Below are 14,084 nucleotides of genomic sequence, written 5' to 3'. Positions count from 1 at the left end.
AATTAGATGCAGAGATTTTTCTGGCCTATGAGATACATGACTGTAAACCATATTTCTTGGTGTATGGCTTTCTCTAGACTTTGCTTGAAGATGCTGAGCGTTGCCGTCATAAAATGCAAACTGCTTCAAGTCTTATAAGTGGTTTAGCAGGTGAAAAAGAGAGGTGGACAGAGCAGAGTAAAGAATTTGCTGCACAAACCAAGAGGCTAGTGGGTAAGCTTTTGTCCCCACCTTTGAACTTGGAAGTTAGGCACCTGAGTTTTAATGGGTAGTGAAGCTGAAAGCATTTGAAATGTCAATCTTTTCCTCTGTAGCTTAGCTTTCCTGTTGCTAAAATCAGGGTAATTGTTATTAATTCTCTTGCTAAAGCACTGCTAGGTAAAAAAATTAAATATGAGACTGAAGATCATATTAAAAAAAACCAAACAAACAAAAAAGCCCAAAACAAAACAAAATTCCAACAAAATAATGCAGTAACTGTGTATGCTGTGCATGGGCTTTTACTTGGTGTATATGACATGCAGTGCATGCTTAGGACGCTGATGCTTCTAGGAAGCAGTCCAAAGAGAGTGATATGTTAACAAGTGCCAATAAAATGTCTATAACTGATAATACATATGGAGGAGAGGAAGACTAATATTCAGGCATTGACATTTATATGTAGAAATCAATATTTTTAAATGCAGTTACTCATGTTCATAAAGCTTTTGTTTCTTAATTTAATTTAATTTAATTTTTATTTTATAAATATGCACTTGGAAACTGAAGTGCTTTGTAATAAACAGTTCACTAGTCAGATCAAGTAAATGAAATTTATTGTGTTCTCTGCTGTGGTCTGAAATGTCTTCTCTGACTTTTGCCTTGAAATGCTGTAAAAAGCAGATATTGTTGTATAGGTTGTATTACGGTAGATAAGTTGTATTTTATTTGCTTGTATAATATGTATACATGTATTATTAACTTACTAAGAATACAGAATACCTTCCCCAAAGAGTCATCATGGTTTTATTTATAGATAACTTGAAAAAGTCTAAAAAATATTAGTACTCAGTATAAAAGTACAGTATCTTCTTCAGTTTGGAATCCTGAATTTTTGCTTCAGAGGTACAAAAAATATGAACTATGGTGTCATGAAACTAAGGGGGGCAATTTTGAAGCTGACCAGAAGATTAAAACTTGTCACACTTAATACCTCCATAATAATGTTTGTCGCAATTTTTATTATTAGTAGTAATAGCTATGATTGATTTGTTCTTAATTAATAATATAAAGGTTCTTTTCTCCCCCCAAAATATCGTTTAAGCCTGTTCTCATGGCTGTTCAAGGAAATGATGGAATGGGAAGTTTATGAGTAAGTTTATTCTGCCATGTCCTGCTTGTTTGGAACAGTAGTGTTTGGAACAGTGTTCAGAGTTGAGTGTGTGTGTGTTGGGTTGACCTTGGCTGGCTGCCAGATGTCCATCTCTTGACTCTACAGATGCATTGTAAAGATAAAGTAAACGTGGGATATACTGAAATGTAGCATTGCCTTGCTATGTAATGAGCCTGGGGAGTAAGGCTGATTTGTCATCTTTATGGGTCAAAGTGTGTTCTTCAGGTACCAGCCAAACCATGTAACAGCTAGAGGAGGAAGCAGCTCCTTCATGAAGAGATTTGGCAGAGTTGTAATGTTTTATTTTCTTTTTTCCTTTGTCTCTTTCAGGTGATGTACTCTTGGCTACTGCTTTTCTGTCCTATGCCGGTCCTTTTAACCAGGAGTTCCGCAGTCTGCTATTAAATGACTGGCAAAAGGAAATGAAAAGCCGGAAAATCCCCTTTGGTAACAAATGGAATCTCATAGAAATGTTGACTGATGCTCCAACTATTGGTGAATGGAACCTGCAAGGATTACCAAATGATGACTTATCCATACAGAACGGAATCATCGTCACTAAAGCATCTCGTTATCCCTTATTAATCGATCCACAGGCACAGGGTAAAATTTGGATTAAAAATAAGGAAGGCAGAAATGAACTTCAGGTAATAGCAATGCTGGCACTTTCATAATCCCTAGAAACTCTTTGCTCACAAAACTTTGCAATTCAGTGATTCAAATAATACTTTGCAAATTCCTTTTATATAAAAAGCTTAGTCATGATTTAAAGGACACCTCAGATATACTTTGGTATGTTTGAGATTTGGCTAGGTATGAAAATGTACATTTGAAGCTTATTAGTACCAGTGACTTGATTTATTTAGTGAATTTGGGACTAGACTCTCTTCAGTAGTGCCCATTGACAGGACAAGGGGCAATGGGCACAAGTTGGAGCACAGGAAGTTCCACCTAAACATGAGAAAAAACTACTTTCCTGTGCGGGTGCCAGAGCAGTGGCACAGGCTGCCCAGGGAGGCTGTGGAGTCTCCTTCCCTGGAGACATTCAAAACCTCCCTGGACACGTTCCTGTGCCCCCTGCTCTGGGTGTCCTTGCTCAAGCAGGGGGGTTGGACAAGATGGTCTCCAGAGGTCCCTTCCAGCCCCTGCCATTCTGAGATTCTGTGTAATTTATTTTGATGAAACATAAACTGTTGGAAAATAGGCTGAATGGGTAATGTCTGCTAAGGGCTGAAGCATATTTGCAGAATGCTATAAGCATAGGAAAAAAAAAAAACAAATAAGCGATTAATACAGATTGATATAAATGTTTAAAAATTCAGATGCGCAGCATGGTATTTCTGTCATCTTTTAATAAGAAATTTTTGATTATTTGTGTTTTCTTAGCATGGATGTCAGGTGCTAAATATTCTGCAAATATACAGGGAAGACAGTATTGCAACAACATATGGTCTGAGGCAAAATACACCAGCTCAATGCAAACGGGAAAATACGAGAAAGTCCTTGCTTGCTACAATTATACTTACACCAATAAATCAGCATTTTTAAAGATACCCCTGAAAAAGATAGAGGAGTTTGAAGGATTATAATAGCGTGGCTCTGAGAGTATTACTAGGAAACTACTTTCATTCATGTTGATTGTTATCTCAGTGCAGAACCCTTTAATGGTTGCATAGCTAGTTATGTAAAAAATTATTATTAGACTTTAACTATGTAGTTATAAACAAACTAAGATGAATGTGCTTTGTGTACACATTGAAAATTAATCACAATTGTACTGAGGGCTACTTTTTAAAGCAAAGACCATTTAATGGCTTGTTCATTATAAACCCCTGATTTTCAAGGGGGAAAAAAAAAGGCACCCTAATCTTCGTGCAGTTCGACTTGGGTTATAAAAGGTTTCTGTGAATTTCTGGTTTAGTTGCACTCATAGGATGTCAAAACTTTAAGTGCTCAGTGTTACTTTGCTTCTGCTTATGTAGTTGAAAAGTAGAAGTTTGCATTCAGTAAGATCTGAGAATATGGTATGCTGGTGCTACCTTTTCTTGTGGTCACAATCTTTGCCTTAATTCTAGTCTAACCATAGCGTTGTTTTTTTTGTCAGTACTTTAAATAAAATGAAATACTTTATAATTATAACACAAACAAAAAGCTTAGTAACTGAGCATAACGTAATGTATAGGTCCATGATTGTATTTTCAGATCACTTCTTTGAATCACAAGTATTTTAGAAATCACTTAGAAGACAGCCTTTCTTTGGGAAGACCTCTGTTGATAGAAGATGTTGGAGAAGAACTTGACCCAGCACTTGATAATGTTTTGGAAAGAAACTTCATTAAAACAGGTTCAGACAACAAGGTAAAAAATAAAACCAATGAGCAAACAAGTGGAAACAGCACCTCCCCTTGCCCTCAACAAAATAACTCCTAATAAATATATAAAAGGTTAAACTCATATTTAAATTTGATTAATGCTAATACCAAAAAAAGGTAGAGTTAAGATCACAAATAGTTAATACATTTAACCTACAGAGTTCTTCTCTCTTTGTTTATGAAAATTTTTAAAAATTGAAATAATCTGTGAATGAGTAATTTAAAGTGTTCCATAGATATTCGCAATAAATTCTTTGCATCATATGTATAATTTAAAGCTGGATTTTTATGCATTTGAACAGAAAAATGTAACCTTTGTTTCTATATGCAGTATCTGAAGGAGCATGTGCTGGTTCTTGATGTCTCAAGACTTCTTTTTAATACTTTTTTTAAGGTGAAGGTTGGTGATAAGGAGGTAGATGTTATGAATGGCTTCAGACTTTACATTACTACAAAACTGCCAAATCCAGGTTACTCTCCTGAAATCAGTGCTCGAACCTCCATCATTGACTTTACTGTGACCATGAAAGGTCTTGAAAATCAACTCTTGGGCAGAGTCATTCTCACAGAGAAACAGGTAAAAGAATTAATTGTATCTTTTTCCTGGCTATACATCTTACATTTACCTGTAGAAGGTTTGACTTTCATTTTAATTTATTACTTTCCATATTGCAGGGTAACTTTCTGTCTCTCTCTATTGTGATTATTCTTAATATAACCTATTTATGATGGTTTAAAAGATGGCACAGAAGAAATTGAGTCATTCAAATAGAAGTTTCTGTTTGTCTTTATTGTCGCAACTGCACCATACTTAGATTATTTTTCCTGCCTTGGTGAGTCATAACCTTGTAGGAATGGCCTGTGAAAAGGAGGAGGCCTGGAATAAAAACTGATGTTCTTCTGACTACACACTGTGGAGCTCATGGCAACATAACCTGATACAAAGGACTCCATTACTTTCTTGCTCCAAGGGGAAACGGGCTAACTGCCTATTTTGACATTTGTCTTGGTTCAGCCTCAGTCGGCAGCTAAACACCAGGCAGCCGCTCGCTCACTCCCCCCCACCCCTCTGGGATGGGGGAGAAAATCGGAAGAGTAAAAGCACAAAAAAAACTTGTGGGTTGAGATAAGAACAGTCTAATAATTAAAATAAAATAATAATTATAATAATAATTATTATGACAATAATAACAATAATGATAATATAATAAAAAGGAAAAGGGAAAAAGGGAAAAAACCAGAAACACAAATGATACAACCACTCACCACCCGCCGACCAATGCTTCTCGTCCCTCAGCCGCGATCTCTGCCTCCCTCCCCCAGCCAGCTCCTCCCAGTTAACACGCTGGGCATGACGTTACATGATATGGAATATCCCTTTGGCCAGTTTGAATCTGCTCTCTCAGCTGTGCCCCCTCCCCTCCCGGCTTCTTGTGCACCCGGCAGAGCATGGGGAGCTGGAAAAGTCCTTGACTAGAACAAGCACTGCCCAGCAACAACCAAAACATCTGTGTGTTACCAACATTGTTTTCATACTAAGTCCAAAGCACAGCACTGTGCCAGCTGCAGTGAAGATAATTAACTCTATCCCAGCTAAAACCATGACAACATTGCAAAGGTGTTAGTTGAGGAGGTCCAAGTTCAGGATGACAATCCCAATAAACATGCCACCAGCAGTTCTAGAGGGAGGCTGGTTGATATAGAATCATAGAGTAGTTTGGGTTGGAAGGGACCTTAAAGGGTCATTTAGGCCAATCCTGCTGCAATGAGGATGGACATCTTCAGCTAGATCAGGTGCATAAGAAAGAATCTTTTGAACTGTTGGACACTAATCCCTGTAACTACAAGCTCAGGCAATGCTGAAGTCAAATGAGACACTATGACTGTGTTTTTATTAACGTTTTGGCAGTAGTTTCAGTGTACCTTCACTAGAGTGGCATGTGTTCCCTTAATGTGGCATCTGTTGAGGTCCTCCTGTCCTCTTCCCAGTGTAAGACATTCCTTCTTAATGGCCTCAGTCATAATGTCAAGTAGTTGCATTTCATTCCTGATCAGTCCATGGAGCTCATGAGAGAACTCATACTCTATAAAGGCTTATATTTTGTCAGACAACTTCACTGCACCATCAGCTTTGCTTCAATCAGTAACAGCTTGTCAACCCACAATGTAATGAAACTATCACTGTCTGAAACACACTGTAATGTGTATATTCACAAAGCCTTATGCCAAACTTCACTTCTGGGCCCCACAACACAGTACATTCCCCAAGATGACAGCCCTTTTATGAGCTAATTCCTCCATTCATTGAAGTTGCTGTATGCCTGCTTGGAGGATACAGGAAAGATGTGAGCTTAATTGTTCTCAGAGATGCAAAACAATAGACTGAGAAGTAATGGACTTAAGTTGAAACATAGGAAGTTCTGATTAGATATTAAGAAAAAATAATTACATCAAGAGTAGTCAAAACCAGGAGCAGATAATCCAGGGATGTTGTGGAATCTCCATTCTTGGAGGGGTTCAACACTCAACTGGACATACCCCTGAACAACTGATGTATTTAGATCTGCTCTGAGCAGGGGATTGGACTAGTTAATTTCTAGAGGTCCCTTCCAAACTAAAACGGTAGCTGGTCTATCTACATAGATTTAATTCCACTCTATTTCTTGGAATAATTGGATTTGAGAGACTTGATATATGTCTGAATGTAGTATAACTTATACTGTTTTAATGATATGATTGTTTTGATATATTGGCTGTTATGTAATTTGAAAAAAAACTTGCTTATTTAGAGTTGTAGAAATAGATATGGCACATTAGTAGTGGAGTTATACAAGAACTATTTGTGGCGTTCTGAATTTTCACATTCATATTTCAAGATTTGTAGTGGAAAAAGGCTCAAGTTTTGTAAGGAACAGTTGATGCAAATTCTTGCACTTGTGAATCATTTTGTGACAGAGTGATACAAGCTATGTAGCAGCTTTTATGAAAATTAACAAGGTCTAGCATTCTTTGGTACAGCCTGTAAAATTACATCAGCTTGTAATAGCAATTCCATAAAGCTGGATTTGAAATAGCCGCCTTGGTGTAAGTTCCTCGAATTTATGTATATGGTAACTTGGCTTAGTTTTTTTGCATCGTTGACGTTACGATGGAAAATTTGGAAGACATGCTGAAAACTTTCAATTGCGTACTCTTCCTGATCTACAAAAAATATTTTAGAAACTTAATAGATGGATTTCTCACTAAGTTTTCATCTGAGGTTACTTCACTTGCTTTATTTTGGTCATTCTGTTTCCAACTTGTTACTCAGGCTCTTCTTGTGAGGAAAACTTAGCTCTCTGGTTTTTAAATGCATTGCACTCTAAAATATGTTTAACCTTTTAAATTGAACTCAGCAAAACATGAAATTTAATTTGGCTTAGAATGATTTCTCAGCATGATAATTATTATATTTAGTTAGATGCTAACATTCTTTTAATGCTATACTTTTAAAAATTGTTTCTGCTTCATCAAACTTGCATAATGCTTGTCTTACTTCATAATTGCTACCTGCTTTTCTTTAGTTCCGTTAGGCATGAGTTGATTAAAATGGAGTTAACTGTAGTTTCCTTGTCTTTTTTCATCAGCTTTTGTCAGAATCTTTTGAATCTGTATGCCCATCTTCTAAGTTATGTGACATTTACATTATTCTATGACAACGGTTCAAACAAATCTTTTTTACCTCATGATGATGATGTTTCAATACACCTTTTGTACAGTGAGAAGAAAAGAACCTAAATCTGATAATGAGATGAAGATGATTTTTTGTTTTAATTTAATTTTTAAGATAAAAGAACATTCTTTACAGGAATCAAATACTTAGGAATGTTTGAAATTTGAAATACTTAGGAATGTTAGCAGAATGTAGGAGTGAGTAGACCACAAGTTTAGAATGTGGGAAAACAAAAAAGCAATTTCAGAAGTCATAACAGTGTTGCAAATTTGTATAAATGAAGGCTACTCAAGTGAGGCAGTAAAACCTTTCCTTAAGCCTTGTTAAGGTCTCAGGTTCATAAAGCCTCTAGTGCTATATGAAAGGTGATGTATTTCTCAGTGTTGTCCCTGTGTTTTGGAATAGTAGCAGCCTGTCTGTAGTGCTGAAGTGGACTTGGCAAACGTGGAGTGAACAAACAGCTTCCAACTTTGGAGAAACATTGTTAAAACTGTCCACGAGACCTCTTCAAACAGTGAGGGAGTACTTCCGTAGACATAACTAATATTTTTACGAACTGCCTCACATATTGTTGATTCATAAGATTCACATTATCCTTATCTTATGAAAAACTCTTAACCCTTCCTCTGCCTTTTTCTTCTTTCCTTTTACTTCAGCGTATTGAAACATTTTGTATTGTTTCAGTGGAATATTTTTATCTCTGAGGGATTAATTTCTAATAAATTTTTCAAGTTTAAGAGTAGTATAAGAATGAACTGAAAGGGCTTTTATCTTTGAAGAAGATATTTCTCTAGATATATTAAACACTTTTTTTAAATGTAAAGCTCTTAGTCAACAGGTATTCATCTTTTATATATGGTATATAAATGACCCAGCTTGTATTACTAAAAGTAATCAACTAAATACTTCCAGTGAAGCAACTCAATCTGAGTTCTGCATGCTTTCTTGAAACATGTTTCAATGAAATATTTTAGTGAGAGACTGAAGTTATCCCTGTTTGATGGAGGAGTATTTTTAGATGTACTTCTTGAAATATTTGATGCTTGATTCATTGACTAAGGATACTCATTATTACTGAGACTATATTTTCAATATGGTGATTGGAAAACAGAGCATAAATGGGGGTGGCATTAGATTAACTGAAACAAAATCCCTTGCCTGGAAATGTGTTTGCACTTGTCTTTGAAATAGAAAGAGAAGAAAAACAATTACTATTCTGAACTTCTAATTCTATTAGGGCATTATATGAGCATGCTCCACAGTATTTGTTGAAATGATTTGTAAATGCGTACTTATGTAGCAGGTTCAGAAACATGGCAATACACCAGCTGTCAGAAATAACCACTGGAATTCTTTCCCCAAATTAGTGCAGTTACTCTTGACCTACACTGTTTGAGTAGGACCAGTACTTCTAAAATAAAATACCTTTGGTTTATTTTGTTTTTATTTTTGATTACTCTTCTGTTTTCTAAATATTACCATGTATTCCAACAGGAATTAGAGAAAGAAAGAACAGATCTTATTGAAGATGTGACTACGAACAAAAGGAGGATTAAAGATCTGGAAGATAACCTTTTGTTCCGACTTACAAGCACTAAGGGGTCTCTGGCAGAGGATGAGAGTCTGATAATTGTATTGAGTAACACTAAGAAGACTGCTGAGGAGGTAACACAGAAGCTGCAAACTTCTGCTGAAACTGAAGTACAGATCAACTCAGCCCGTGAAGAGTACAGACCTGGTGAGTGAAGGTAGTGATGAAAGACAAATGACTGGATCATATGGTTAAAACAGCAATACTTAGAGAAATGGTAGGATGAGATCAGGAAGACCATAGTGGGTGGGAAGGATCTGTGTTTTTCTGTAAGTAAAATGGATCTAGGAAATGTCGTTTTGAGCTATGGTGGAGAAAATAGTCAATGTTATGCTTCATATGGAATTTATAAAATGGAGCGATATAGTCTCTCCCTAGACTTCCCATTGCTCTATATACAAGTGTACCTGTTCATCTAGTCTACTGCTTAAGAAACTTGGGAGGGCTTGTGTGTTCTTTTTTAGCTGTTGAAATGTTGACGCTTTATATGGACTGCCAATGAGATCAGTCACTAGGGTATTCAGGTAACTATGTATTTGAGTTCAGTATGTTGACATTCTTTTAGGGGGGCAGTATAATTGTAAATGCTTTTTGTATCTGTTTGGATGAATGCTTTGTTTATCCTGTCATAGATCCTTAAGTTATTATAGTCAGCATATTTAATCAGTCTTTTGGCTTTTAACTGAGAGGTGAAAAAGTGAAAAAAAGCGAAGAAAAATATGCTCTCTGGAATTGTTATACCTGCATTTTAGGAAATGCATAAAATGGTAAGTTAGAGTACCAGAAATCATTGCAGATTTTGTAAAACCTCTGTGTTTAAAACTAAATGACTGCGCTGAAAGTAAGTTAAATCAGTGCTGGGTAAGTTAAATAATTATAGTTCATTTGGCTTTTATATGACTCCTGTAAATGTCTGTAAAGAGAAATTTGGCTACTCAAGCAGTACTTCAAACCATCTTACTTTTAATATGTCCTACTGATGATCTGAATATTGCAGTATACTCTCCAGATGCTCTCCAAATATGCTCATGTTTGCAAACGGGGCTTTACATAGTATGCATTAATTACAGAAAAGATTGGGTTTTTTGCTGATGTATAAATGAGGATCAAATTAAAGTTTTAATTATTTTTCTGGCCAGTAAAGAATGGAGCAACTCAAGGATATTCAGGTAACATTAATGTTAGACTCACTGAAATTGTTGTAGACAGTTACAGTTTTCTGCTCTGCATTTCTACTTTGAACACAGTCTTGTTTCCTGTCCTTCAGTTGCAACTCGAGGTAGCATCTTATACTTCCTTATTACTGAGATGAGCATGGTCAACGTGATGTATCAGACTTCACTTCGGCAGTTCTTGGGTCTTTTTGACCGCTCCCTTGCCAGGTAATTTAGCTAACAATAAGTATCACTTACGTTTACCCAGTCCTGGAGGTGGTTGTAGTACAGTAAAGATTTGCTGTTAAGTAATGTCAGAAAGAAGAGTGTTGCTCATTACAATCTTGACAGGAATTGTTAGTTTAAATACCCATAAGCTTTTGTCTGTTAGTTACCAAGGCAAAAAACCTTCAAATGTACTTACAGTCCTTAAAAATTATGCATTAGGTAATTAAAAACCATTATACTGTGTTGATTTTCAGCTACACAGAAAGGCTTGATTATGAAGGAATTTTTGTTGCTCCTTCAGTATGAAAGTTGTTGCTAGCTTGCTCTCTGATATTCTGTGGTTTTGATCTATTATTTTTTCATGTTTTGAAGGTTCTGAACCATGGCTTTTTGTAAAGACAAAGTATTCCCTTTAATAAAGCCTATGCAAATTGACATTCAACTGCAGACCTTTCTTCCAACAGGTCTACCAAAAGCCCTATAACTAGCAAGAGGATTACTAATATTATTGAACATATGACATATGAAGTGTTCAAATATGCTGCCCGTGGACTCTATGAGGAGCACAAATTTCTCTTCACATTATTACTTACATTGAAGATTGATATACAAAGAAACAGAGTGAAACATGAAGAATTTCTGATGCTTATTAAAGGTTGGAACTACGGAACAATTTAAAGTAGAACACATATATTATTGTAGAAAATTTGTGAGCTGTAGTTATATCTCCTAGCCAATCTGCTGCTTCCTTTTGCACATGAGAAGCCAGTCAATTGAAAAGAATACATGCTTATCATTCTGTTCTGTTGAGAGACAGCTTTGTATGGTGTTTCTAATGTATAGCAGCACACTGAATATTGATAAATATAGCTTTGACAATTTTTGAGAATTTAAAAGGAAATTTGTTAAGTTTCAGTTTGTTTCAGCTGATGTTTATGTCTACTGCTCAAATACCACCAGGTATGTGTTTGACTTAGAAAACTTATTATTATACTAAACATCTTTTAGTTTATTTGGTAACTAGGAGGATGAGCAAGCAAATAGGAACAGAAAGTGTTGCTAACAATTTAAAAGAATATCATACTCTTAGCTGAATGTGACAAATTCATGGCTTTAGTCTTAACTGCATGCAAGCACTGTGTATCTTTACTTGAAAGCTTGGAGTAATTTTCTATTCCCTTTCCAAGATACTTAATTTTCCAGGCAACATTTATTTATGGATTATAACTGTTAGTTTTTCCATGTTGAATCTTCAGAATGTCTTTTCCCAACAAGCATTTGTTTCCAGGCACATTGCACAAAGAAATAGTAAACCCTCAAAAGAGAAACTGATTAACAAAGATTAAGTTTAAGAGACATCATAACAAAAATATAAACTAACCAAACTACAAACCCTGTTTCACCAAAGATGGTGTGACTTTTTAAGGTAGAAACCCCCTGTAACTTCATGATTGAAAATCTGGATTCACGTACCTTGTAGTTTCTTTTTATTTTGTGTTTGTTTTCTTTTAGCTTCAGCTGAATACCAGGGAAAGCAAATGTACATATTGGGTGTTATTACATTATCTACACAACAAAAAAAAATCAAAGAAAAAAGATGGATTAAAAAAAAATCACAGAATCACAGGTTGGAAGGGACCTCGGGGATCATCTAGTCCAACCTTTCTAGGAAGAGCACAGTCTAGACAAGATGGCCCAGCACCCTGTCCAGACAACTCTTGAAGGTGTCCAACGTGGCCGAATCAACCACTTCCCTGGGGAGATTATTCCAATGGGTGACTGTCCTCACTGTGAAAAATTTCCCTCTCATGTCCAACCAGAATCTCCCCAGGAGCAACTTGTGTCCATTCCCCCTTGTCCTCTCCATGTGACTCCTTGTAAAAAGGGAGTCTCCATCTTCTTTGTAGCTACCTCTTAAGTACTGGTACATGGTGATGAGATCCCTTCTGAGCCTCCTTTTCTCAAGGCTGAACAATCCCTGTTCTCCCAGCCTATCCCCATGCGGCAGGCTTCCCAGTCCTTTGATCATCATCTTGGTGGCCCTTCTCTGGACCCCTTCCAGCCTGTCCACATCTTTTTTGTACAGCGGGGACCAGAACTGTACACAGTACTGCAGGTGTGCCCTGACAAGCGCTGAGTAGAGCGGGATGATGCTTCTTTATCTCTGCTAGTGATGCCCTTTTTTGATGCAACCCAGCATCCTGTTGGCCTTCTTGGCTGCAGCAGCACACTCTTCGCTCATGTTGAGCTTCCTGCCCACCAGGACCCCCAGGTCCCTTTCCACAGAGCTGCTCTCCAGCCAGGTGGATCCCAGTCTGTGCTGCACTCCTGGATTATGTTTTCCCAGGTGCATGACCTTACACTTCTCCTTGTTGAACTTCATAAGGTTCTTGCTGGCCCACTCTTCCAGCCTATCCAGATCTTTCTGCAGAGCAGCTCTCCCTTCTGGAGTGTCTACTTCCCCACTCAATTTGGTGTCATCCGCAAACTTCATCAGGCTACAGTTGATGCTGTTATCCAGATCACTTATGAATATGTTGAATAACATTGTTATTGATCCCTGGGGGATCCCACTTGTGACAGGTTGCCAGTTTGAAAAAGAACTGTTTACCACCACCCTTTAGGTGTGGCCTGTCAGCCGATTTCCCACCCACTGCTGGATTTAAAAAATTATGTTTTAAAGTAGGATGAAAAACAAGATTTGAAAATAAATTTTGCATGTTAATTAACTCAGATATTTCTTTGTGACCATCCATAGTTACTAAGTAGTCTTTCTCCAGACCGGGAAGACTTAGTCATGTGAAATAGCCTTGCAGTATCTAGTTTACATTTTCCAAATAAACAGGTCTTTTGTTGTTGTTGTTGTTTTTCGTTTTTCTTTTGTTTGTCTTCTGGGTGTCTCCAACAGTTCTAATTATAACTAATTCCTCATTTCTTGCAGGTGGTGCTTCCCTAGACCTTAAAGCTTGTCCTCCTAAGCCTGCTAAATGGATTCTGGATATGACTTGGCTGAACTTGGTGGAGCTCAGTAAGCTAAAACAATTTTCAGATATTCTTGATCAAGTAAGTAAGAGCTTTTTAAAAGGAATCTCTTGTCTGACAGTGATAGTTTGGTAGTGATCAAGGCATCTGGTGGGAAATTGGTTTATTTTATAGAACAGAATGAAACTGACAGCAGATAGTGACAGTTGAGGCCCCGACTACTTAGCAACTTTTATTGAGAAAAAGACCTTAAAAACCCAAAGAATAAGAAGAAAGTAGAATGTTTCACACCCTATATAATTATAATACTTGCAGACTGGGAGACAGCTTGGTGTTATCCAGTTCACATAATGCAACTTGAATGTTCTTCCGGTTATTAGATTTTCTTCCATTCCCTTCTTACACTATGTTTTATGATACTTGTTCCAATATTTTTCTGATTACATGGACAAAGAGTTAGGGAAAGAGCATTCAGTAAATTCAACACTTGCATGAATACTCTTAATGGACACTAAGTGTATGGTACCTAATGGAGTAAGTAACTAGTGTTTGGTATGCATGAAGAGTACCTTCTGTACAGTCACGTGGGAAGCAGATACATACCTACTGCTCTCAAAGCTGTGTCTGAACCTAGCTATCTGTGTTCTGACCTTGTTATGCCATTATATCATTA

The 14,084-nt window shown here is 36.8% G+C and overlaps 1 protein-coding gene across 1 annotated transcript in view; it reads left to right on the top strand.

Annotated features, from left to right (window-relative positions):
• DNAH5 (dynein axonemal heavy chain 5) overlaps positions 1–14,084 on the top strand; it is a 158,219-nt gene that overhangs the window by 127,895 nt on the left and 16,240 nt on the right. The window contains exons 62-69 of the mRNA XM_064443395.1: positions 78–213; positions 1,703–2,019; positions 3,575–3,730; positions 4,139–4,321; positions 8,951–9,194; positions 10,315–10,429; positions 10,894–11,084; positions 13,371–13,492. Of these exons, the coding sequence (XP_064299465.1) occupies positions 78–213; positions 1,703–2,019; positions 3,575–3,730; positions 4,139–4,321; positions 8,951–9,194; positions 10,315–10,429; positions 10,894–11,084; positions 13,371–13,492 (1,464 nt within the window). The remainder of the gene's footprint in view (positions 1–77; positions 214–1,702; positions 2,020–3,574; positions 3,731–4,138; positions 4,322–8,950; positions 9,195–10,314; positions 10,430–10,893; positions 11,085–13,370; positions 13,493–14,084) is intronic.

The sequence above is a fragment of the Phalacrocorax carbo genome, chromosome 2 (assembly GCF_963921805.1).
Source record: "Phalacrocorax carbo chromosome 2, bPhaCar2.1, whole genome shotgun sequence".
Taxonomy (NCBI): Eukaryota; Metazoa; Chordata; class Aves; order Suliformes; family Phalacrocoracidae; genus Phalacrocorax; species Phalacrocorax carbo.
This window is presented reverse-complemented; position numbering and strand designations above follow the sequence as displayed.